This window comes from Thamnophis elegans, chromosome 11, assembly GCF_009769535.1.
Source record: "Thamnophis elegans isolate rThaEle1 chromosome 11, rThaEle1.pri, whole genome shotgun sequence".
NCBI lineage: Eukaryota > Metazoa > Chordata > Lepidosauria > Squamata > Colubridae > Thamnophis > Thamnophis elegans.
Window position 1 is genome coordinate 30300179 of NC_045551.1, and position 27870 is coordinate 30328048.

Here is a 27870-nt window from a genome sequence, read left to right on the forward strand (position 1 = left end):
GCCTGTACAGACAATGTGCATTTGTGTGTTCCTCAAAACTGAAGGCTCTTAAGGAGGTGGACTAGTCCTCAAAATATGCATATTCTGGCAGAAGATCCCGACATAACTACCTTTTATGCAGTTCTTACCTCATAGGACACAACCTGCTGCAGAATGGAAGTGCTGAAACAATCATAGCAAGGGATTAAAGAACCTTTTTGATGTATTCCTAACTCAAACTGGAAAGGTGGTAATAATTATTTAAGTTACTGAACCATTTTAAACAGGAAGGGGAACATATAGCATAGTCCTCTTATATACAGAAATCATTTCACAATGTGTGTGACAGATCACTTGCTTGGGAAAAAAAATCCTAATTGAAATACGTAGCTGCATATGAAAAGCTATTGGGATGTGGCAGAATTCAATTAATTTCTCCATTTATACCAGAATTCTTGTTCTAATTGGAGCAATGATTTCAGTTCATTTCCTTAACTAGTAATATGAACATTGAACTTTCTTGCATCTCTTGTTCTTCTATTTTCCTTATCTGATACCAACAAAACAAAAGACAAAAAATATTATTCTTGAAACAAGAAGTAGTTGTTACACCTCCATTTTCAGAAGGACATCTCCCAATCACAATTTTCCTATATTCTTACAAACCACCTGCATTTTAGAAGCTGATACCAAGAAAGGAAAATAATTGTAAGCACAACATTCTGCCTTGTGTCTTTCTTCATACTGAGAGTAAATAACTTGTACCACAATTTTCATCTATAAAAATAGTTTTTAAAAAACTGAAGGTGAACCTAAAGCAATTTATGCACTGAATTTCAAATTAGGAATATTTAGAATAGGTAGAAATAGAATAGGATATCTATTTTAACAAGTATACATTAAGTAAATCTGGCTGCAATCCACATCTACTAAATGGCGCATTCCCTTATTTGATCAAATAAATTTGTAAAGCATTAAATGAGTTTTTAAAACATTATAATAATGAAAAAAGTCTTGGAAAAAAAACAACACAAAGATTAATCTACCTCCCTCAAGCAGCACTATTATTTTCACACCATTTTAACTCACAAACCATCTTTCTCCAGTCTTTATAAAAGTAGTATTTGCATTTTTGTTCCTTGTTAATCCAAAAAATATTTCAAGCTGTCTTTACCAAAAGCAGGTGAAGCCTCTCCAAAATGAAAGTTTCATACTGGACATTTTTTTCTTACATAAAGATAACCAGAAGTTGGCCATGTAATACATTTAGATTCTAAAGCATTTACCAAACTCGCCAAAAACTCTCATTGACCAGCTCAAAATGGAGTAAAATCTTTAAAAAAAAAGGCACAGAAAAAGTCTGTTACTTCTCAAAAATATAAAAATATGGGAATTCAGAAAAATTTCATGAAGTCTTGCTGACATTTTGTAACCCTTTAAAGGCCTTCCCCAAGATATTATGAGAGATAAGAAAAGACCAGACTGTACATCAAACTGCCACCATTTCTCCATGGTTCCATACTGTAGTTTAAAACAGGAATAAGCAAAGTATAGCACTCTAGCTGTTCCTGGATTACCACACTCAGGAATCTTCCCCATTGGTCATGCATACAAGGTAAAGTTGCCTTTCCTTGCTTTATAAGCAGGATAACCATCAACTGTTAATCATCTGGATAGAAAGCTATTAAAATTCCAATTGATTTTACTACGGTAATTACATTCAATATCATTTGTGGTCTCAGGCAGTAGCTTCTGTTACAAAGTATAAAGAAATGTTAAATTATGTGAAACTGTTTATATATATGGGTACATATTTTATGAAAATAAAAGTATCAATCAAATGTAGTAAATATTTCAAAATCTAGTAGGCCAAACAAAACATATGTCTATTATAAGACTAGTTATGCTACAAAGAAGTTACAGTGTCCAAGAATTTGCCTACTAAGAAAACATGTATACAAAGAGATTTTGAAGACACAAAATAGCAAGTAAGCATAAGTCCATTTCACTTGTGCTAAGCACAAGCTTTAATGCTTTGGCAAACAGTCCCAAAATATCTGATCTGAAGATATATAGAAGCCATAGAAGTCCATTAAATAATCTGAAAATCCCATAAATTTACCAATGGCTCTTGAATTGATTTAGAGGAGATTCAGTTCTAAAACCAGAATCAAATTATGAGAGGTAACTACTATTGAAAACAGGTTCATAACAAGAGAATGAGTTAATCAAACATTCCATACATATAATTTCCATTATTCCTAGCGTAGGGTGAAGTGGGTTCTACTTTAAGTGAATTGAGCATGAACTAGAGCATGAATTTAGAGCAAATCAATATAACAGGCAGAGGACGGTGAATCTCGCATGAAATTGTGCACTGAAGTAGATTAGTTCTTTGTGATAAATTAAAGGGAAATGATTGATTGCACTGAAATTAATTAATTCCATCTGTATTCAGAGTAGAGAAATATCTGCCATCTTGCTGTTGTTCTACAATTACATATCATAAACACTTCTCTAGTTTGCACTGACATTGCATACAGAAAACATTTGCTGATAGGTTTCCTCTCTCCTCAAACTGGTGCCCTACAGGTTAGTTGGGTTTCAACTCCCATGAGTCTAACTTTGCTTTATCCAAGGCACCCAAAGACTTATAATTTTGAAAAGGTTTTCATCATAATACATGAAAAGTTCCATTAAAGCCTTACATTATAATTCACAGAGGAAAAATGCCATGACTTCTGACTTCTCTATTACCAGTTTTAAAACTGCAATTTTAAACTACCATACATACAGTATTTCTATGAGACATATGGCTGCAAATCCAGGTTACTAGATGGCAAGAGAGTTTTCTGTGCCTCTTTGCCATCATCTAATGGTATCTGGATTTTTACAGGTCAAATATGGCAGTGCTATGTATACCTGTGTGCAAGATTGTAGATATGTTTAATGTTATGCTTTGATCATACTCTTGGCACAAAGAGGTACTGGGGCTTTTGCAAAGAGGTAGGAAAGTCAGGTAAATGTATCTGTTCTTAAGTATATTCAAAATATAATTTATGCCAAATAAATAAATGGTTGAAAGCAATATGCCAACAGTAAGACTGAATGCTCAATAGAAAGTATCAGCATTAGGAGCACAGTTTGAAAATATGAACTCACAAAAGAAATATATCTCATGAACTGATTAAAAAATAACAAAATGTTCTATTACTAATTGCTTTAAAAAAACAAATACATTTGAGGGCAACAGACTGGATGACTGTATGCTGTTGAGAAGCAAAGATTCCATCAGTGAAATGTTGGTATCAAATGCAAACAGCTGTAGAAATAGATGAATATTTCTCCCCAGATGATGCACAGAATTAATGAGTTGGTTAAAAGGATTTACATGCGAGTGAGAAATATAGACATAATAATCCCAGTCAGTTTGGTAATCTAATTTCAGTTGATTTCCCTTTTTCTCTATGACTGGCACTACAGATTTTACTCATTAGAAAATTCCAATGAGGTTGCATTTAATGTGCCTAAAACTGGATTTATTTCTGTGCCTTTATACAACTCACACGCTGAATTTATCCACCTCTATATGACATTGTCTTGATTGTTGCTCCTTATTTTAAAACAATTTTCCAAATAATAACACTAATTATAATTATAATAATTAAAATAGGCAGTTGAGCTTAGTTCCCAGAAATATGGGACATAAACTGGATCAAAATCATGGCAATTCCCTTTATATAATAATAGCAATAGCAATATAGCAATAGCAGTAGACTTATATACCGCTTCATAGGCCTTTCAGGCCTCTCTAAGCGGTTTACAGAGAGTCAGCATATTGCCCCCAACAATCTGGGTCCTCATTTTACCCACCTCGGAAGGATGGAAGGCTGAGTCAACCCTGAGCCGGTGAGATTTGAACCGCTGACCTGCTGATCTAGCAGTAGCCTGCAGTGCTGCATTTAACCACTGCGCCACCTTGGCCTATAAGCAATTCATATTTCTTCACCATACCATAAAAAAACCAGGCTATCTAATTTTGGCAATAAATGATCATTCTTAAGTCTGAGCACCAAGGACCAGATAAACAGTTCCTATAGAGTAGGTTACAAACAGAATAAGAATGTGTTGCTATTTTTCCCTTTTAATCTAAAATATTTACAGTATTGCACTTTACTGCACTCAATTGCATTTCACTAAACGTAACACTGCATCAGTATTATGCTTTTAAAACTGCATGTCCATCTTTGATAGCTGAATCAATCTCTCGAGAACAAAGCCAAGGAGATTTTTCTTCTGAGAAATCCAGACATCTGGAAAACAAAGCAAGGAAGTCTTACAAGCATATCTGCTTGTTCAGATGGTTAATTATTATACTGTTCATTATCATTGTTTCCATCACTTAGATCACCTGTGATTGTTGTGTAATTTTTGTCTCTCAAACTTTTGTGTTGTTGTAGCTCTTTGTAAAATATATAGCTAGAGGGTCTGCTATGTCCGGATTAAACTGTCTTATCTGTGATTTGATATTCCATGTTTTAAATTTAAGCCACTTTTGCAAAAGCAGCTCCTTAATTTGTGAGCAATTTGTGAAATAGCTAGAATATATTTGGCAACTAAGGAGAAATGTTATGGTAATGGAGACCAGCCCCTGGGATCATTTTCAAGCTTGGGTTTTGTTCCAGCAGAGTCTGTGATTTCCAAATGATGTTAGTTGTTAGGCACATGCACAACATTGCAAAACTGATAGGAGTGAACAGTTTTAGGCTGACACAATGATCACTTTGGCCATGGTCAAGCTCCAGTTGTCCCAACATTCAAAGATGCCATATAATTTGGAGTATTATCCCTCTCATCTTCTCTCTGCCCCAAAGTATTCTTGATTTTTGTTTCTTTTGTAAAGTTGTTATTTATACCTAAAATTCAGACTCAGTGTGCGTCTGGTGGGAGTGAAAAGATTTGACTGCTATTATCAGCACTAAGCGCTTGGCCAAAATCAAAAAGGTAGACAGGTGGGTCCTTCAATCCTCAGATCAACTGAATCACTTCTTACATCTTGGAACAAAATAGGAAGAGGGAGAAGAGGGAGAAGAAAGGAAGAAAAAGCAGGCCAGTGCCGATTGTGCATCCATAAGGACTCCCAAGCTTTTCAAAATCTAGCACTTGTCCTTGTCTCAGCCAAGCATGGATGACAGCTGGAGAAAAGGAAACTATTGTCCATCCTGGTAATGAAACTGCTTCCAGAAAGGAAATGTCAAAGCCCCAGGGCCTCAGCATGTTTCCGGGCCTTGAGCCTCAAATCAGCAATACTGGAATTCTTGCTGTTGCTCTTGGCGGCTGCCGCTACAACTGCAGCTGCAGAGGCAGAATCAGCCAAGGAGGCAATTGGGAGTCCAAAGGGAGGGGGAGGAAACATCAAGTAAGGGGCGTGAGCAGCTAGGTGAGGATGGAGGTGTGGGTGGGCATGAGCGACCCCCTCCAACTGCAGCTGAGCTTGGACCTGGAGGGGGAAAAAAGAACCATAAAGAAAATAGATTAACAGGAGATATTCCAACAGGACAAATGGGCGTGTCAGCCCTATCAATTCCACAAGAAGACTATACCTTATTAAGATGGGCATGACAAAATAGAATCTTGCAAGATTCTATTATGCCCATCCAAAAATCTTGTTTATGTCATTCCACTCTTTCTTATGCCCCAGTGGATCAGAGTGGCATTTACTTGGTCTTGCTTCTCAGGGCTTCCACCCTCATTCTGCCCTCTTTGTCTAGATAATGGTTCTTGCCTATTTTTGTCAAGGTCATCTCCCTTACTCTTTATCAGGCCTTACTTTTTGGCTTTGTAAATTATTACTTATTTAAGTAATTTTAATTCTGTGAAGGTTGAGTATTTACCGTTTATCTGTCTGGGTCACACAAGTATGAAACAAATATTTGAGGAAACAATTCTGTGGCTGACTAAAGACTGTGCAACACTTTAATTAACTTCATATGGTACTTAGTATCATTTAAGTAATTCCTATAGCTCCATTCTTGTACTTTTGGGAATAGTTAACACTTCAGCTTGAAGTCCTTGAAGGAGAAAAGGAAACAGAGATGGGATTGGGTAGCACAAAAAGAGGCAGAAGGAGGTAATGATGCAAGATCCATCCACACTAAACAATGGATTCATCCTCTCCTTCATCTAGATCCATCTTCTATTAAAATATGACTCCACTCATCATAAACTCAACTTCAATATTTCAAGAGCCCTTCACTGAAAAAAGTTTTCCATTTCTGCTTTAAAGATCAAGCATTGCTGGGTATGATTTTGACAAAATATCAAAATTGTCAATTTGTGATAATTTACAGATAGGGAAACTATACTTCTGTAACTCTTAATTGCGTGTGAGCACAGCCCCAAAATTATACTGATTTTTGATGGCATTTATTAATGATTTTCTATAAATAAAGAACAAAACAGGTGTGTTAAATCATGTCCCTTAAACCACTCCTGCAAAACAGGTTGAAAAATTTAACTCCATCCTCCCCCAGGTATCATTGCTGCCATCCAGGTCTACATGGAGGATTGTCTACAGACAAAAAAGTTGCCACATTGTTTAAATGACCAGAATATCTGTAAACTAATACCCCTACCATTGTAATGCTATTAGTCTTTTTTATTTCTTTTGATCACTAATATTAAAAAATGGATAAGCAGGTACTCAAAGATTAAAAATAAAAAACTCATAATCAAGATACATTTAAGCAATAGTACTTAGATTTATATACCACTTCACAGTGTTTTACAGCCCTCTGTAAGTGGTTTACAGAGTCAGCATATTGCTCCCAACAATCTGGGTCCTCATTTTACCGACCTCCGAAGGATGGAAGGCTGAGTCAACCTTTAGCCTGGTGAGATTCAATCTGCCAAATTGCAGGCACCTGGCAGTCAGCAGAAGTACCCTGCAGTACTGCATTCTAACCACTGCACCACCACAGCTCTTAATTATCTTTTCTTATGCCACTGGGTGAATACACCTCTCAAACTGACAGCATTTTCTTCTTTGCTACATTACACTATCTATATTGGTTACTGTAAATATCACTAAAAGTGTCCTTTTATGGAACGGCTATGAACTAGTTTTTCCAGATAGAACCTATCCCCTCCCCCTGCAGCACCCCTGTCCAGGGTCTGGCATTTGATGTGGTCGGACAGTGTCTTAAGGAGTTACCAGTCAAAAGATAGTCTGCTTCTTATGATAAAACTAGGTTTGTTTCAGCAGAAATAATATAATGAGGAATTTGACCTCAATTCAAAATATCTCATCATCTCACTTATTGGAAGCATGATGCCTCAGGTATAACATGTTGGTTTTTTTAAAACAATAAAAACTTTAACAATAATTTCATGAAGACAGACAGGATGAGATATAGAATATTTAGAAGTAGGGAATGTATGGGATGTTTACTTTATCACAAGAGCTTTCTTTTACTTTTACTTTTAATATATTGATTGTCTCCCTTTCCTGTCTGTGTTTTCATTCTCTAATCTGCTTACATTCTCCCCAGATTCTTAGCCCTTCCTCTTCTTCCTTATAAAGAGGCATCTTAACATTCAAGTAAAAACAAGCATTGGTCATTTCAAGACATATTTCCTTCTCTTCCAGCTTAGCATTATTTCATTTTAAATATATAAAACAATATAGAACTTATTTCATTTTAAATATATAAAACCATTCTCGTTCACTCTTCCTGTCTTTATTAAATATCTACAATCTCATTTTCCCTCCCAATTACCACCAATGCTTCCTGCAGCCTCTTCTGCTATTTTAGGTTTCCCCTTCCATTCTCTTTGCAGCCTCCTCTTCTGAGTGATGGCAAGGGATATTTCTAGTACTGTGATGGCGAGTCTATGGCACGCATGCCACAGGTAGCACTCAGAGTCCTCTCTGCGGGCACACGAGTGGTCGCCCCAGCTCAGCTCCACCACACATGCGTGCACACCTTCCACAGGCCAGGTGGTCTTTGGGTCACGTGTGCATGCATGAGGGCGGTGGAATAAATGTGCATGTGCAGAGGTGGGGGTAGCATGAGGGGGTCATGTGCACATGCGCTGGTGGGCAAGGCACAGGGGGCGTCATGTATGCATTGAATTATGCTTTCAGCACGCGATGACAAAAAGGTTAGCCATCACAATGTTCTAGTACAAACATGAACATGAATATCAGAAACATGATAACCGCAAATGGCGTAAATTAATGTTGCATTGCACCTATTTCAAATCACAACACATCCACTTTATTAACATTCTGGCCACTGGTAATTAATGAGGATCCTTGCTTCCAAACCCTTGTAAAGTTCCATATTGGTGGGGAACAATATTTATTCCATTAGTTCTAATTTTATAACAGCCAAGGAAGCATCATGGTCTACCATTGTCCACAAACGTTTTCTTACCATAACTCAAACTCACAGGCTCTCTTAAATTGTAATCAAACTCATCAGACCAAAACAGGCTTCTTTCTTGCATACAGTTTTTTTAGAGTGGTCTAAAAATAACTCTCCACCAAATTTGAAGAGAAATGCTTCTCTATTTAGTACCTCAAATTACTGAATTTGGCCTCCTTTCTTTTATTTTTAATCTTTAACAAATGGGAAATAAAATTAGCCCACATGTATTAATTCCATCCTTTTCTCTGGATTGTTAATCTCAGGCCATCTACATTCCTTTAGAAACATACCAACTGTATTCTTCTCTTGAAAAAACATTTATATTCTATTTTACAGGCAGTTTAACTCATACTATTCCCAAGTTTCTTGCAATCCCAAATAAGTTTATTGTTTTCATACCAAGGGTAGGCTAAAGAGACAGTACAATAGAGATTCCTGCAGTTCAAAACAAATGTTCTAATGATGAAATTATCAAAACAGGACAGCAAGATACATAGAATTGTGATTTTCAGCTGCTCTAATAAGACTATAGATGGCTGGTGACCATATCTATTGAGGAATTTCCCAGATGGATGATCCCTCTAGGTAAAGCTGAATCACTTGGAATATAATAGGGCAATCAAAACCAAGCATTGGAGGGGGACAGAATATGAAGAGTTGAATGATATATACAAGGAACTAGGGCCATGATGGGGAACTTATGGCACACATGCCTCAGGTGGCACAGAGAGCCCTCTCTGTGGGCATGCGAGCTGTCACACCAGCTCAGCTCCACTGTGCATGTGCATGCAACTCCTGCCAGCCACGTGATTTTTGAGTCTCTGCCGTGCGTGCATGGGGGGGAACAGGGTGGCAGTGTTTCCCCTCCGCACACTGTTTTTTGTTCCAGGATGCTTCAGGGAGGCCTGCTAGGCACAAAATGAAGCGCAGGGGGTTGCACACGGATGCATGGAGGTCGCACAAACATGCGCGGGGAGTCGCACATACATGTGGGGGATCACACATGCATGTGCGGGGGTGGGAGGAGCAGGGGAGGTGTCAAGCATGCATGCGCAGGTGGCAGGGACCCAGGGGAGTGTCACATGCGCATTGCATTATGGGTGTGGGCACACACACACGCTCTTTCGGCACGCAACAAGTAAAGGGTTACCCATCATTTGCACCAGGGGCAAAACTCCACAAGAGTTCCACGGCTTTCTGTGCAAATATCTAAGCATATAAATATTTAGTGGGGAGGGGAAAAATCAGGTCCTTTAACTAACATTTATGTACAGTTTCTTTAAGAGCTGTATATGGAAAAACTTGTTCTTCAGGAAGATTATTAGGAAGCTCATTGGACCTCCTTTAGTGAAAGTGGAAATGAATTTCACAAAGACTTCTGATCCCAAATTCTACTTTCAGCAGCTGACACAAAAAGGGGAAGATCTTCTGGAAAACCCTTGGAAGCAACAATATATTTCAGATTTAAACTGCAACATTTCCTTTTCATGTTGCCTGGGAGACTTTTTCATCTCAATTCTCTTAGCCTATTTTGCCCCTAAAATCTGGAATATAAGGTACTATGCTGAGTTGGAGTTTCATTTTCTTTTTAAATTAATAACAGTCTTCTTTTTCTACACTGTCTCCTTCCTGCTGAATATTCCAATCCCTACATTCCTTTGGTTTGCTCCAAAGGTCCAGTATCTGGCAGTCATTTCTGCTTACATCATTTTTTTTCTTTTTTCCTATGTAACTATCTACTATATATTTCTTCTCCTCTCCCTGCCCCCTCCCCCCCCCAATTCCCTTTTAATTTTGATTCTTGCTCTTTTTTTCTTCAGGCAAATTCTTCTTTCTGGAATTTATATTGCACTGCTTTGCTATCACTTGTGCCAAAACCAGGTTCATTTTCCTCAGAATTTATTTGGGGGATAAAAATGTGGACGATAAGGAAGATGACCTTGATGGAAACACAGTAGAGGTAGTTCTCAACTTATGAACATAACTGAACCCAGAATTACAGTCGTAGGTCATGCTAGTTAAGCGGTTATCAAGTGACCAACCCAATTTTAGAATATTTCTTGTGACAGTCCTTAAGCAAATCAACAGGGTTGTTAAGCAAACCCATTGTCCACAATGGATGTTTTCTGTGGAAACTGGTAGATGCCAGTCATAAATGGCAGTCATGTAACTATAGGATCCTGCAGAAAGTTATAAATGAAGACCAGTTGCCAAACATGCAAAATGTGATCAAGGGAAAATGAAGGAATAATGACATGTTGCTTTACCTCTCTATGCCTCCTATGACAGCTTCTGCTCTAATCGTCAGTGATCAATGTGGCTCTTTTTTACAGTGTTGCAGTGTTACAGTGTTGACTACAAATTCTCTTTCTATCATTATATATAAAAACCTATCCAGTTAATTGATCACCTGCATTCTACTAAAGCACATGTAATTATTCCTTCATTTTCTCTTTAATGGGGTTTCTCTCAAAAGAGAAATGCTATAAGATCTGATATGAAAATATAAAAATTACAAATATCATGCAGGGAAGTTTAGAGGACATTCCTAAAATTCCACCAAAAAAACCCACAAGTAAAGCTAGATGATGATTTCATGGCAGGTTGTTCAGACCGCTGCCTTTCCCTGTAAGACTTTTACAAAACAGCTAAGAAAAAATGTTTTTTGAAAAAAAGAGGAAGATTTTTTTACCACAACTCCTCTGATGAATTAAAACAGGAAAAACACAGACGTATTTCACTCACCCATTAAATTCTTTACTCCAAAAAGCTAGAAATTATGGTACTTTTTTAATTTGAAAAAGAAATTAAATAATAGCTTCAAAAGAAGCCCAACAGAACTGATGTTATTATTAACAGGCTTTTTAACATACAACAAAATCAGGCAGAAAATAGACTCAGCAGCAGTAATATACATAAGCTTATTTTTTAATGTTATGGATATACTTGGTTTTAGACAGTGATCTAACCTAGAAAATATTGAGATTAAGAAGGAGGATAAGGAGGAGAGGGGAAGGAAAAAATATTAGCACCCAAGAATACAGGATTCATGTTCAAATGCTAACTCTGTCCCCATTAGTTTTATTTTTGCTTGTTATGAACAAAACTGCCTTCTTTGTGCTATTTGAAACCAAGTTGTTCCATGTTCAACCCTAACAGAGGCTATGTCTGTAATAATTGTGAAATTATTAAAGACATAGATAGCATCCTGTGATAGGGTAGCACAACACTGTGTTAAAGACATTTTGTCTCAGTTATTATTGACCCAAGAATCCTCCATTGCTTTCCATTGCTGATTATGATGCCTTGATCTTGTTCCACATTTTAAGCGCTTTACAGCACAAAAGTCTGTAGAGATCCTCAGTCATCCAGGTCATGGTTGTCCCAAAGGTGCTTTTTCAGGAAGGAACTTTCTGGACTTTCTTGCTTTTTTTTTTCTTTGAAGACCTCCAAATGCTTCAATGACCTCTAAATCACGGCTGTCAAACTCCTGGCCCACAGGCCAGATGTGTCATGTGCTGGCCACACCCATGCCCGGTTTAACGAAGGGGAAGGAAGTCCCGATACATCACATGATGCTGCTGTGACAATGTGAGTTTGACACCCCTGCTCTAAAAGGATGCAAAATGACCAGCTGTCTGCAAAGAATATAAATCCTTTCATTCCCCACTATCCTGTAAGAGCTGAAGAAGCTTCTTGGATGAGAAGCTAAATGTCTTCAAAGAAAAAAAAAAGCAAGAAACTCCAGTTGCCTCCTGAAAAAGCACCTTTGGGACAGCTTTATAGTACCATTGAATTCTGGGAAGTAATCAGAAGTTCCTGAATAATCTGCCACAGGGTATAAACTTTGTTCTGTTTGCTGCCCATGATATGTGTATGTACAATGTAGCCTTCATCAGTCATTGACAGATTTCACAGGTGTGCCTAAATTTTATACAAGGAGAACAAAATACATGTCGCTAACTACTGATCAGCCCCTCATAGTGTGCTTCCTTTTCCACCAGCAGAACAACACACTATTCCACTAAGCATTACTTTGATGCCACAAGGGTTTAGCTGTGCTAAAGATCCATCATACATCAGGTAAAAAAGTTTCCTATGAGTTGAATTGGACTCCGCTTGACTTTACCAATACATCCTACCCCTGTAGTTTGCCATTTCCTTTTTCTGGAATATTTTTTTTCCAATTTCAACTTCCTAATCCTTGTATTTTCTGGAGCTCCCCGATCTAAGTACTAACCAGACTCAAAGCTGCTTATTTTTCATATCTAGAGAAAACCAGCCCTACTGAAGAAACACAGTGTGTGGATTTGGAAGGAAGGACAATAACTAAATCTTATTTTCTGCTTGCTCAGACTACATGCTAAGAATGTATTCCCCCACAGCTGGAAACATTTCTCATTTTGCATTCACTGTAATAATTTGTTTTGGATGTGTGCCTTTTCAAAAAGCTAAAATTCAACAAATGTACTCCAGCAACATATTTTGGATGGAGTTTTACCTGTCACTATTAGCAAGTAATATGGAATCAAACTGAGATGCTGTCACAATCAATAGGTATATATATACTGTAGCTTATTTTATTTTATTATTTATTTATATCTCAAGTTTAGAGACCACCCATCTCACTCACAGGGCGAGTATGTTACAAGAGTGTGGCAGATTTTAAGCATATTAAAATTCTACAGAATATTGAGGGGATGACTTTTAAATAAACCTACTCTGCTAAAAACTTTCCAGAATTCCATTTTTAAAAACAGAGAGCCCAGAAACTATTGGTAATGAAAGCCCCTCTGTGTACATATGTGCAGAATATGTCCTTTTGTCGCACATTCCTTCCCTCCCTCTGCCCAAATACTAACTTAACAGCCACTGTATCTTAGACAGGTCAGTCTGGCGATGAAAATTCAAATAAGCTACCTGCTGGAAAGGCATCCTTAGGGCTCCCATGTTCACGTAGGGGGCCACTCGGCAGGCGTCTAAATGGCTGGCTGTCCCCAAGATCACACCTGCAAGCAAAGGTATAGAGTCAGGAAAGAGCCTTCAGAAAGGTCAGCCTGCCCCACTTCCTTCCAGGACCTACCTTTATGCATCTGATTCTCTTGTTTTCGGCATTTGGCTCTTCTATTCTGGAACCAAACCTGCCAAGAGGAGAAGAGATGCTGGCAGTAATAAAAGCAGTCAGCAGTAGCTAAGGGAAATCAGCCTATGGCTCCCCAAACTTTCTTAAAATCTAGGGAACAGGGAAAATGGGTGGCTACAGAAATGCTCGTATGAGAAGAAAGATACAACAATCTGAAATTGTTGTTAGACAATGATGAGCAGGTGAGGACAAAGGTCTCAAGTAACTTTTATTCAGTTTTAATACTCCGAATAAGTTCCTGAGCAGAGAATCTTTTCATTTCAGTGTGCTTTTTTATATCAAGAGATGGTTTTTAGAAAAGTCATACACAATAGCGCTCACAAGCTTGAAAGCTATTCTTCGTGCCTAAATTAAGCCAAACAAAATTAGTAATAATAGTAGTATAGTACCATCCCTTGAGGTTCTACTCATAATTAAATCCCACTGAGTTCAAGCAATATTTCAGCAGGTTATCATTCTTAAATTTTAATGGGATCTTGACTCCCCCACTCCATTTTTCCCACCTTACTCAGTTGTGGATCTGCCTTCCCCAATCGGCTGCTCTCCATATGTGTTAAAATGCTTCACCTTTCGTCTGCAAATGACAATAGCCAGGGCTGGGTCACTGGAGATGATGGAAGTTATAGTCCAACTCATCCACCTGGCCTCTGAGTGGGCAAAGCTGCTGGCATAATGCAGATTAAAGGGACGTGCTTTCAACCATCCAGATGTGATTTTTTAATATAAGTGTTGGAAGGATTCAGGACATTCAGTGCATAAAGTTGCTTGCATCCACACACCTACTTAACTGTCCCAGTTCTGTGCTAAAATGGGCAGAGTATGCCTCGGCCACCCCCTTAATTATGTAGATTGGCATCCTGAGTCTTCTTAATAACCATATGGTTACAAAAGGCATTGGATCAAAATGATACAAGGCCTGCCTGAGATAGTTTTCCATGAAAGGGCTGCAGGTGCAAATAGTTTTAACTCCGTCCAAAAGGGAAAACCAATTAAATAGCCTGCAAGTGGGAGAAAGTGGGAATTGGGCTCACAGCTGCTGCTATGAATAAACCCCCGTGTCCCCAGCTATCCCATGAATAGACCCACAGTGTCCCCAGAATAGGTTATACCTCCATCCTGTGCCTGAATCACTGCAAAGAAGTCTTCCTTGATGCTCCTATATAAGGACTTTTAAAAGAGCCATAAGAAGTTTCCTTACAATGAGGTAGACTTTGATTCAAAACTCACTTTGCAGCCTTTCTAGAGTTTGCATGCACATGCCTGCTTGGAGACCAGATCCATTCCCAGTGAGGTTCCTGACTTTCCAATCCAATGGCTGGGTTGTCCAAGTCAACCCCCCCACCCTTCAATAACGTGACAATCCTAGCTGCATTTGCACATGCTGGAAGTCCACTTTTACAAGCTTAAAACTTCTTGGAAATTGAAATGAAAAATTCATTATATAGCAAAAAATTACAGTATGCTTGTTTGTTTGTTTGTTTGTTTGTTTGTTTATTGGGTTTGTATGCCGCCCACTCTCGAGAGACTCAGGGCGGCTGACAGATAAAAAGGAAGGGGGAACATACAAAAAATAAAAAACAACATTAAAATTCCACAACATTCATAGCTTAGGATCGGACTGGATAAATCAACAGCCCCAGGCCTGCTGGAACAGCCAGGTCTTGGTCGCTTTGCGGAAGGCCGGAAGGGTAGTAAGGGTCCGGATCTCCACGGGAAGATCGTTCCATAGGGCCGGAGCAGCTACAGAGAAGGCCCTCCCACGGGGAGTCGCCAGCCGACATTGACCGGCAGATGGAATCCGGAGGAGGCCTAGTCTGTGCGATCTTATGGGTCTCTGGGAGGTAAATGTCAGGAGGCGGTCTCTCAGGTAGCCAGGTCCTATACCATGTAGGGCTTTAAAAGTAACGACTAGCACCTTGAAGCATGTCCAGAGACCAATGGGAAGCCAGTGCAGCTCGCGGAGGATAGGTGTAACGTGGGTATACCTAGGTACGCCCACTATTGCTCGCGCAGCTGCATTCTGGACTAACTGAAGTCTTCGAACACTCTTCAAGGGCAGCCCCATGTAGAGCGTGTTACAGTAATCCAGTCTTGAGGTGACGAGGGCGTGAGTGACCATCCGAAGGGCCTCCCAGTCCAGATAGGGTCGCAATCGGTGCACCAGGCGAACCTGGGCAAAGCCCCCCCTGGTCACAGCTGACAAGTGTTGTTCTAGCATCAGCTGTGGATCCAGGAGGACTCCCAAATTGCAAACCCTTGTGTATTTCTGAGTTGCTAATCTGGAGCCCAGAATTCCTTTGTAGGGTGGTGCATGCTGGGATTTGCAGTTCAACATTCTATGGAAGTTTCCAAGCTTGGGAAAACATCCTGAAAGGTCTGAGTTTGGATTTCAAGGACACTGGGCAAAGCATTGCATTGCTATTGTCATTCCAAATTGAACTGGGATTTATACCATTTTCTGGAGTAGCATGGGGCTGCCTGACTAAGAACTCTGGTTTTCCTATCATTTCAGTATCCCAGAAATAGTAATTTTAACCATATGGATGGTATACCCACACATCTTTGTCAGTTTGCTTCTTCTTTCTTTTTATTTCTTTTTTTTTTAGACAAAAGCAAATTGTGTCTTTGGCCTCAGGGGCTGAGTGCTTTATATAGGAACTGCTATTTTATCCATCTAGTGAATTCTGGGAAGAACAGCATGACACAATTCCTCCTGCTGAGAAAACTGAATTATGCCTTCAATATTGCCATAGCTAAACTCACTCTTCTAATAGGACTTCTACCATTCTGTATGATTTGGGATAAGTATTTAACTTATCTAACCATTGATTTACATACCAGTTTGACCACAATTGCTTATTTTGACAATCATTTCTTGAAAAAAATATTATGCTAGTTCTATAAAAATGAGTCTGGGTGAAGTGAACCTAACTGCAGAATCAACAGCATTCCCATAGACCTGTGAAGTTAGCATTTGGACTAAGTTCAAAACAATTCCTAGAAAATCCTTCTAGAAAATTAACATCATCTATTACATGAAAAAATAGGGAACAATAGTGCTACTATAAAGCAATCTCTTTCAGTCTAGAACTTCAAGATGTGCTGGACTAGCTCCCAAAATTCCTAACCAGGATAGTCATGAGGATTAAGGAAGAAGAGATGCTACATATCTGGTTGGGCACCAGGTTAAGAAAGGTTTCCATAAAGGCCTGGGTAGTTTTTGAGTTGTGAATCTTCTTCCTAAATACGCAGAAGAACTTGTCTGGCAATTTGAAGGGCTTATTTTGTGAGAGCCAGTTTGATGTAGTGGTTAAAGCACCTGGCTAGAAAGTGACAGACCATGAATCCTAGTCCCATTTTAGGCACAAGGTCAGCTGGGTTATCTTAGACCAATCATTCTCTCTCAGTCCCTGGAAGAAAGCAAATGCAAACCACCCCTGAAAATCTTGCTAAGAAAACTACAGGGATTCACCCAGGCAGTTGCTAGGAGTGATGCGATTTGAATTCGTTTTCAGGAAGGTGGATGTGACACTCAGAACTGAATTCATACTTAACAATTGGAAGACTTGCAATCTCAAATTTTACACTTAGCTAGGATTCAGTGAATCATGTTTTTTCTCAACTAAGTTTTTGGGATTCTCACACATTCTTACAGCTAGGTGGCGGCACCTAGATAACCTTGGCTGATCAGGAAAAAGCTAAGCCAAGCTGAATTTGGTTAGTGCTGAATTTAGATGGGAGAGCATTGAAAATCTGAGGAAGTAGGAAGTTACAATCTCAGAGGAAGGCAAAGATGAAGCACTTCTATACCATTGCCAAGTAAACCACATAAACATGTCCAAGTGGTCAGCAGAAGGGGAACTGGACTTGGGGAAGCCTATTTTTTTACAACCCTAAAGTCACCACATGAACTGAGTTTGCATCCTCCATAAATGTTGTAGTTAGGAGAAATGCAATTCTGCTTGTGATGCAAACACAGTCACTAAAAGTCATTAGGGAAAGTACCACGTCTGGCTGATTTTCAGTTGTGCTTTTAAACTTCTGCTATAATTAGGCTAAATCCACAACCAGTCCATGTAAATGTGCTTTTTTGACATTTCTTCTGGCTGTTGAAACAGGCATCGCTTCCAGCAGGCAATTAAAACATTTCCAGATCTGGGTTTAACAGATTAATATTAATCCTACGGTCCCACCCTTAGCTGATTCATTGTATTTTACTCTAAAATTGCTGCAATCCAGAAAATCTGACTTCCCTTTTGGAAATGTCTTCTTGTGAAGTTGACCTGACACTGCACTTCACTGGCCTACCCAGTAGCCAAGGCGTTTATCCTCCTGCTAGAAATGTTTCAAACCTGGTTTGGAAATATACAGCCTCCCTGCAAATCCCTCCCTTTGCTTCCCCAGCCAGCCAGCCAGCCACTGCTTGCGTGATGGAGACAGACCAAACCTAAGAATTGAGTCTGTGGCCCTTTGCTCCGCCCCCTGACGAGGTCTTCCGCTTGCCAAGTTGATCATACGCTTAATTAATACTAACTGCACTTCCTACATCACATTTCGCCTCCAAGCTTTCTTCAATTGCCTTAATGATGGCCATTTACAACGGAGTAATTAGTGCAAAGAAAGGCTTCCAAAGACATTAATTATCCAGAGCTACTGGAATGGTTTCTTGAACAGGAATTGGCCGTCTTTACATTGCAGCACGTGGGATAGTCTCCCTTTCCCCGCAGCACCCCCAGTAACCAATATGCGAGACCTTGAATTAGTGCAATGAGTAGCCGAATTAAAATAAATACATACGCATTTTTGAAGGGTCCTGAAACTTTTAAAACAAGAGCTTCCCCTCCCCCCGCCCCGCTTCGCGTTCTCCTCTTTCTATCTAAAAATCAGCAGCCCTTGTTTCCCTCAAGAGGTTTTGGAAATGTTCTTTCCAAGATAGAAACAACTCCTGTCCTAGCGACATCAAACAAACTAAAATTTCGAGTGGAGGCTAAATCTTCTTCCCTCCTTTTCCGTTGGGAAACAATGCCATTCATTTCAAGGCAAGTGGGTTTCTCGTAGGCGTGTCTTCAGACTAACAGCTTTAATCAATTTCAGGCCGAGAGTTTCGGATTTAACTGGATTTTGTTTTGACCGAGAGCAAAACGAATCTCCCTTGAAATGAAAACTCCAGCCGTAGCCGCCATCCACCACAGCTTAGACATAAAAATAAGTGATAGCATCCATCAAGATCAAGTCTTGATCTTACAAGGCCAGGTCACTTCATCGGCAATTATTAAAGGAGTCTCTAATTTGCTTACATGATGATTAAAAAAAAAAAGACGGCTGTACATTTAAGACGTTGGGAAAGGGGAGCCATTAGCTTCCTTGGCCTAGAAGTAGCTTAATTCTAGAGGTTTGACGTGGAAATGACGAGGGTCCTTCCTTTTTATATACCCAAGGTCAAGCTGGCTTTCGCTGCTTCGGGTTAGAAGCCTGACGCCACTCACACAGGCGGATCCTCTGCGGATCTCCAGACCGGTGGGTCGGCCGTCTCTAGCGAAACCTTTATAATACCTTACTACAATTCGAGCGCCGGTACCAAAGGCCTCTCTCGGGCTAACCAGCGTTGAGCCCCGCTCTTGCTCTCGATCCCGTCCGCTTAAGCCCAAGGGCTCTGCCAATTCGAAATGTCAGAACGCCACTTCCCTTTTCAGCTCAGGAAGAGGCGAAGGAGAAAGTGAGGAGGAGGCGTGGAAGTGATGAATTAGCCCAAGCGCAGAGTCTTCATAAATCAGCCCGGGTGTGATTCCCGATCAATTCCAACTAGTCATGAATATGCTAAGTAAAGCGCAGGACAGTGTTTTAGACAGTTATTTCTTCATTAAGGATCACTCAGTGATTTCTTTCACAAATGCTCTAATCTGATTTCCTTTTGATTTCCATTAGAGACAGTGAATAATGACATTTAATTTAGCCCTGCGCCATAAAACCCAAAGATATTTGCTCGTAATTGAATTACTGCCTACCCTTCACTACGGTCTCATAACTTTCAATTATAACACTGACAGCTGGGCGATATGAGTTGCCGGTACAACACTAAAAATAAAAGGTTAATAAGGAGTAGCTACCGCAGGAACTCCAATTTATTTGCAGCAGATTTCCACACTAAATTGAAACTAGATCCTTTAACAACAAGGGACAGGAGCTATTGACTAGAATTAGAAGACAATTCTGAAAGTACTAAAATATCTGTTTTGGGGTTGTGGAGGGGGAATCTACCTAATCTCTTCCGTTCCTTCCTTTCTTTTACCAAACAAGAATAAGATCTTGATCCACTCCTATCAGGCATATCAAACCCTGTTTATGTTTTAATTAAGCGCGGTCGGTTTTCTCGGCGGACCGTTCTCTTTTAAATATTTCTTTCTTTTCTATCAAGTTGAACTTTTTCTGGGTGTATGGCTTTTATGGGTTTCGTATGAAAGAGTGGGAAATTTTGCCGGGAGGAAGGGAACGGTTAAGGGAAGCTGAGAACAAATATTTCAAAAACCTGCGAACACTTGGAACGCCAATTTTCCTGTAACTATGAATATCCTGTTAGGATACTGAACTAACCCCAGTAATAAACTATTTTAAAGAAGTGTGGAATTCAACTGCAAGTAACATTTTTAGAGAAACACTACAAGTAATTTATTTCAATAAAAACTTTGTATCAAAGCCCTCTCAAGAACATTACAGGAGCCTTTCTCTTGTAAGGAACTGGAAAACATGATATAAAAGTTGATGTCGCCTTCAGCCAAAATTTAATCTCTTAATTCATTTATTGTAGCCATTTATAGGGGGGCGGGGGTGAGAACTGAAACCACTACAACCTTCGTGGTCATCTTCCCTGCTACTTTTTCTTTTCCAAAATCAGCAAATGTACATGAAATATTCCCGTTACTTGTCATAGAAAGGAGGGGGGAAGTATCACAATAATTTGGAGGGGGGAAATTACAATGAAAACGATTATTTATTACAATCTAAACAACACACTTGTTTCCCCAGGAGTAAATGCTGGTCTCTAGAGATCTAATTCTGGTGATTAGTTTAGAACACATGCTCAATAATACTAAATCCATGAGGAGGAAGTAGATCTGATGGGAAACTATGGAGAGTCTAAAATCAAAGCATCTCGTTGAGATTCTCCGAAGGATGCCTTCTCTTCCTTTCTCATCTCATAAAATAGTCAAAAGAAAGGGCAGTTAAGCTCCCGGGCGTATTTTTTTCTTCAACTGCCTTTGACTTTAAAACCTTGTCCTATCACTCCACAAGATGATTTTATCAAAAATCCCTTTTCTTACTAAATATGTGACTGAATGGGTCGCTGTTACCAATGCTGGCATTCCTTTAGCTTCGCGGTCCATTTCTTTCTCTGTTACTTTAGAAGGTGGTGACCTGTGGCTTTTACATAAAACCATAAGCTTAACCGTTTGAAGAACTGAAGTCCGGATAACTAGGAGGTCTAATTACTACCAGCGATTGCAAGTATTTGTATCTTTTTGCTACCATCTAGTGGTCGCCCGGATTTCTTTTGCCCCAATATGGCAATCCCAGAGATAGATGGACGGGGGACAAAGACAGAGAGAAGATTATAGACAGAAGATATGGATTGGAGGACAGGTAGGTAGGTAGGTAGTAGGTAGGTAGGTAGATTAGATTAGATTAGATTAGATTAGATGATAGATAGATAGATAGATAGATAGATAGATAGATAGATAGATAGATAGATAGATAGATAGATAGATAGATAATGCACACAGATCACAGATGCCTTGGCGAATTATCAGTACATAATTCAAACCTATTCTTAAGAATTTAGAGACATTATATTTTAAGGGGCATCGGGGGAGGGAAGAGCAGATGGGGCCCTATGAATTCATGCTCTTGTTATGCAAGTCAAACAGAGGCACATTTCCCCCCCTGGCTCTGGATTATCTACTCCCAAAGCACCCAGCTTCTTCCATAGCCATTGTCCCCGCCCCGCCACAGAGCTCAGCAAAAACAAAAGAGAAAAGCGAAAGGTTCTTTCGCTCCTGGCCGGGTCTGTTAAATCAAGCAACTGATTGGTTGGAAGTGGGATCAAGGAGACGCCGAGCGTTCGGTGGAAACGAAAGGCTCCGAGGGGGCAAGAAACCGAGCGCAGCAGCCCAAGCTCCAATCCTCTCCCCATCTCCCCCGCTGCCTGGACACGTGTCCTGATGTTGTTCGACAAGGAACCCGGCCTCTGAACTAAAAGTCCAGCACAGAGGACGGACGAGGACTCTTCCTCCTTACCTGCACCCTGGCTTCAGACAGCCCCAGCCTTTGGCTCAACTCCTCCCTCATGAAGGCATCCGGATAGTGCGTCTCGTCGAATAGTCTCTCCAGCTCGTTCAGCTGTTCCAGGGTGAAATTCGTTCTGCTCCTCCGCTGTTTCAATTTCGTCTGGCCGTCCTCGTCCTCGGATTTCACCTCCTCCCGCTTGTCTTTGCATTCATAGATCCCTGGGGGAGGGGGGGCGAAGAGAAAGAGAGAGGGCAAACATCAGACCTGGGTGGCTATCAGAAGCCTTCTCCAAAGTGGGCAGGGTTCCCAATAAGTAATCGAACAGGCGATTGACCCCCAGGAGCTGAGAATAAGAAAAGGCGAGAGAGTTTTAGTTCGGATATTTCGCTTAGGGGTTCGGTCAATATTCGTTAATGAGTCCAAGGGGGGATTTGAGCAGGGTTCGTCTCTCGCAAAGACACTGCCAGGGTCTCGTGGGATTTCTTTTCTTCGATACGAGAAAGGATGGTGGTCTACAAGCAGCGACGCTGTGCAATGGGGGTGCCTTAATAACCTTGCCATCTGCCTGTTTTAAAAGTCTCCACTTTTCCCAGTTCTTGTGGGCAATTTAAAAGACCGAGTCAGTTCCACCGATTGAACTGATATAATGTTAGCTCTGATATTCGGTGCAAAATGAACCCAGATCTCGATAATCGGAACACTGCCTGCCCTTCATGATACTGTAAACAATTTAGGGAACAGGTAACAAGAAATCAATTTAGACCCCCGTATTTTCTCCCTTACACACGAGTCTGTTGCCTATTCACTTTATAGATAGTCCCTATCTATTCTTAGCAAACAGACAGAAGTGGTGCTGCAGGATGTTGTCAACTTTCTCGTTTAGCCTACGGACAGAGGATGTCTAGGTGGTGTCTAGTCCAAGTACTAAATGTTGTTAGGCTTGGTTTTGTGTTAAGTAAAACCAGCCCAGTTCTGCTAGGTAAGATAAATGGGTTAGCGGAGCACGGCGAAAGGCCCTGTTACAGGCAAACCTTCGGATCAGAGTTATAGAAGCTGTTTTATATCGTCAATTTAAGCGAGGCTTGGGGGTAGGGAGAGGATTGTAAAGGAACAGAAAATGAAGGAGGTAGGAGAACAAGTCTCCATTCACGACTAGGTGATGGGAAATGTCCTGAACTTGCTCTTATACGCTTGAAACCTGGAAGGGGGTGCGGGAATCGGAGATTCGTTTAAATATTTGAGAAACTCACCTGCTTAGAAAATAAGCGCGTGGGAGACACAGGGAGAGTCTCCTTTACACCACTTTGTACAAAAGTGTATGCATCCCAAGGATTCCTCTCTACGTGTATCCCCCTCCCCAGAGCTACTGACTTTGGGAAAGAGTCCTCGCTAAGACACCAAAGGGCCTGCTACCGTGAAAAACACACCAGCACACGCATATAGCCCCCCAGGCGTCACGCTACGCAAAGAGCTTATGGAGAGGAACACTAGGCGTGGGAGGAACAAGACGCGGGAGCATTTTAGCGGGAACGGGGAAGAGAAAGAGGGGAGCGTCCATTGCTACAAATTCGGGAAGAAAGAAAAATGGGTGGGCTTGAGTTGGCAAACTAGAAAGAAAAGTAAATCGCTCAAGGGGTTCTTGTTGGCAAGAGGGTACCCTGTAAGGCCCGGCCAGGGAGAGATGGGGCAGGGGTGGCTGGTGGAATGCAGCCTTCTGCCCTGGTTCTGCGTTGGGGAAAGCAGCGGGTCTCCGAAGGCATAGGGAGAGGGAACCTCTGCCTTGATTTTGAGGGCCGCTGTGGAAAGCTCCGAATTAGATTCCCAGGTTCACAAAAATCACCATTTTTGGAAAATGAGCGCGATTTGTTGGCTCCCTTTTCCAGCAATAGTTTTCTCTTGGCCCTGTGCAGCAAAGGAAGCTCCCGGATTTCTCTTTTAGCTGCCGCAAAAAGATGTGTTCCTTACAGATGGATTTCCATATAAATGCACCCTTAAAAATGGCTGCAATGGAAACCGGTTGCTGATTTCCTTTAACTTCGGTTCCCTTGCTCGATGAAATCAGTTCACTCCACTGTAAAGCTAAAATTCGAAGACTATTCATCTTAGGAGACACACTGGAAAGTCATTTCGAAGAGGATTCATCTGGGGCAGCCCAAGAAAATTGTAACGGGGATTTTTGAAAGAGCTTTTAGTCTATTTGAATTCTCAGTCCAAGTCTCCCAAGGAGCATAAAAGCGGCGGCGGGCCGGGGTGGGAGGATCCATAGTACCGCTTTAAAAAAAAATACTTCCAGACTATCAGCGCTAGAGACTGTAGTTAGGTGTTTTTTTTACACCACCACCAGATCAAAGTTATAGGAATCTAACCAACTATGGTCGCGAATACACGAATCTTTTAAAACCCGTCAAGTCTCGATCCAAGATTTTCATCGAGTTCTGTGCCACCGACTTCAAGAACCAGAATTTCTCCGTTTGCCACATAAGCCGATCTTCCTTTTACAAGCACGTTTCGAGGGTTTTATCCACGATGTTTATTATGCCGCTGGATGGACTTTCCTTTTTTCTATGAATTCCAGCTTTGTGGCGTTATGAACACTTCCGACTGACCGCGACTGCAGACGTTAATTTTGTAGGGGAGATTTGGATATGGTGAATAAATAGCCCATTTACTTGTGCTGTTTATCCACACGTGAAGGAAGTGGTAAGCATTAAAATCACTTTTCTATATAGAGATTAGATACATTAGATAGATAGATAGATAGATAGATAGATAGATAGATAGATAGATAGATAGATAGATAGATAGGTAGGTAGGTAGGTAGGTAGATAGATAATAGATAGATGATAGATAGATATATGGTGCATTTTCAAAAAGTGATTTACAGACTGCGTGGATTCATGCATTTTGGGAGGTTATGCACACATGCACGTTGTAAAACTAATCTTTGCAGGGTTATATAAATAATGTGGGTGCTTTGGATTTGTTAGCACCTGAGTATCCTGGATAATCGTTAGAATTTTATTTATATTTAGTCATTCTTGAACTGATAAACAGATAGCTAGAGATCGATCGATCTTAAAATCATTACAGTAAGACCGGTGGGGATATAAACTATCACTTCATCCGAAAGCCAACCTCTTTCTTAGATCACAACAGTTCTAATAAAAAGCATAAAAACTCCAGCTGATACTACATGGGGTTTTAGTGAAAGGGTCTTTCTGACAACGATTGAACATCTGCTTATCTGAACCCGTTTAGAACAGAGGAAACCCCTAAAATACAGCTAATTGGATTTACTTTTCAATGGAGACGTCAAGGTTGGTCTGTAAATTGCCAGACATCAATAACGCCAGTGCCTCGCATTGATTTAGAGAAGAAGAAGAATAGGGGGAAAGATTCATTTAAGAAACGAAATTACAGGTTTTAAAGGAGCGATTCTTCCTTGCTCTGCTTTTAATACTAAAGTAGCCACTATCGAAGCTGCGAGGAGAGCTGGCGATGCTTCCGTTCCGAACCTAAGAGATACTTGGATTTCATTCTATCGGGTTTCCCGGAAGCAGAGGTGGCATAAAACTCAGTCTAAGTGGCCGAAGAAATGCTTGCTTAACTTCCTACATTGGGTTTTTTCCCCTCCTTTTCTGTAGACCGTATTTAAAGCTTTCTATACTGTAGCCCTAACTCTTTATTCAGTTGGACAGATCCTTAAAGGTCAGAAGCAAAAGCAAAATCAGTACAGCCGTTCAGGCGAAAAGCTTGGAGATCATCCCCACCCATCCCACTACCACCACCTCCCAACAAAAAAAGATTTGCGCAATATCCTAAGCGAGAGGATTCTTACTTGTTTTCCCTTTGCCTGACAAGCCTCCGGCCACCTCATTTTGAGCTTATTAGCTTTTTCCCCATCCCAAAGCTCCCCGCATCTGCTTACTGAAATAATTTTAGCTATTCCGCCGAGATGAGCCCCCAGAACCAATTCTGCCTAACTTTAAATTGGTCGCCAAGGAAAATGGGCCGCGCGCGGTAGCTGAAGAGGGAAACTCTTTTCCTTCTATTGTTTAAATTCCATCTAAAGAAAGGAACCTAATCGGGACGGCTGAAGTTTTGAGATTCGTTTTCCTAACTGAATGCTCTTCACTACTGCTGTGATTACCACCGCCACCCTCGGCCCCAACTCTATTCTATACAGTTTCGCCAAAGCGGCCCCCGGGAAGGAGTGCAGAGAGGCATCTGCTGGACGCCTGGGGGGGGGGGTGTGTGTGTGACAGATTCCTCTTTACCTTCCGAGGTCCTGCTGGACTGATTGTAGTCCTTGAGTTTGTCCTTGTCGCCCTCTCCAGGCTCTTTGAAAAGGTGGATGGGACAGTGGGGGCCGCCCTCGGCCAGCTCCTGCAGGCTAGTGGCATCGGAGCTGCCCAGCTCCCGAGTCCGCGCCAGCCCACTCTCCAAAACTTCCCGGTACGTGATGGACTCCTTCTTGTGACCGCCGCCTCCTCCTCCTCCTCCTCCTCCACCACCACCACCACCACCACCTCCGCCGCCGCCGCCGCCGCTGCTCTCTTTGCTTTTTTGGTCAAAAGATTTGGACACAAACGCCGTAAGTTCTTCCATGACGACCCGGCCGGGAAGGGGACGAAGCAGCCGGGCCCTAAAAAAACCCGCCGCCACCAAACGGCCAGGCGAGCTTGTTCCACCGCCAGCGATCCTGCTGCTGTTGGGCTTTGCGCAACTCGTCGGATGCGGCTCCGCTCGGGAGTCCTCCTGGCCGTGGGGTCCCTCTTGTCCAGGCTGGGGAGGGGGGCTGTAGAAGCGCGCACGCGCGCTCCCGCTATGTGTGAATGTGTGTGCGCGCGCTTGCGCTCGCTCGCGCGCTCAGAGACCCCCTTGTCCAGGAGCTCTAGAAACAGAAGAGGCTGGGGTTAGATCACTCCCGCTGTTATTTATGCCTTTCAATTTGAGATCCCACTATTTATACTGGGCTACTTCAGCCCAGCCCCCCAGCTCTCCCTGTCTCCAGCAATTATTGCCTCTTTCCGAGTCGCAGGCAGACGCCGGAGAGCGTTTCCCCCCTCCTCAGGCCAGCAATTGGCTTGCTTTACGTTTCATCACGCGCTGGCGTCCGCTGCACCTTGATTTCGGGAGCCAAAGAGCAGAAAGAGGCGGAGGGAGAGAAAGCCAACGAGCCCCTCCCTCCCCGCCCTCCGCCCCAAACAGGTACCTCGTGGCCGGCGTGCTTTGTCAGGGTTTGTAGGAACTCAACCGACGAGGGGTATGTGGGGGGGGGGGGACAAAAGTCGAAGAAGACTTTATTGCCTGCCACGAGCTCGCGTGGACTTATAGGAGACGGACAATCGGGCAAGGGGAGGAGAAGCCAGAGAGAAATAAGCCGACGGTTCGACCCAAAGGTAAATCCGGTCCAGCTGGGGAGATCAATGTTGTTTTGTAACTGTTGGGTCTTTCTGGATTTTTGTCGCCTTTGTCGGTCTTCTCCTCCCCTTTCTTGCCTAAATCCTCAATATGGGGCGGTTTCGGATGTGAGCTCCGGCACTTTCGGTGGCGAGACCATTCCGCGCAAAGAGGATGAGCGAGAAGTCGGGAGCCTTCGCGGCGTTTGTTTTTCTCTGTTACAAGTTAGGCCAGGAGATACACACACGCAGATACACCCCGCCCCCTGGTATGGAAAGGGAGGGGTCCGGGATCCAAGAGAGAAACAGCAGGTTGGCTTCCATTCTCACCTGACGAACTGCAGGCTTGTTTGCCCTTGCAGGCAAGGCAATCCTGGGTTCCGCGACCGTCTGAAGATGAGCGAGTTCCTGGTGGAAAAAAGAGCTTCCGGGGGGGCTGTGGGGTTTCACCAAGCGGGGGGGGGGGGGCAGCTCCAGAAAACCCTTGCGCGTCTTGCGTCGCAATCTCCTGCCCCTAAATCAATCCCGCTAAGATCCAGGAAACTTCCAAGCAAAAGCGGATCCCAGAAGGCAACCTGCGTTTTCGGGGGGGGGGGGGCGCAAGGCGCTTCCTTGCGCTTTCCTGTGGCGG

The 27870-nt window shown here is 41.7% G+C and overlaps 1 protein-coding gene across 2 annotated transcripts; it reads right to left on the reverse strand.

Moving 5' to 3' along the window:
- Positions 1–5233: 5233 nt before the first annotated feature.
- On the reverse strand, positions 5234–26445 carry SHOX (short stature homeobox). Of its 2 annotated transcripts, none has more exons than XM_032227018.1 (5): positions 26115–26445; positions 21847–22055; positions 13495–13552; positions 13332–13420; positions 5234–5479 (listed from the first exon to the last, which is right to left on the reverse strand). In XM_032227018.1, the coding sequence occupies exons 1-5, from the start codon at positions 26443–26445 to the stop codon at positions 5234–5236; spliced, it is 933 nt and encodes a 310-aa protein (XP_032082909.1). The 2 variants fall into 2 exon arrangements, with proteins under 2 accessions (XP_032082909.1, XP_032082908.1); XM_032227017.1 differs by having other exon boundaries at positions 13329–13420.
- Between the last annotated feature and the right edge of the window lie 1425 nt (positions 26446–27870).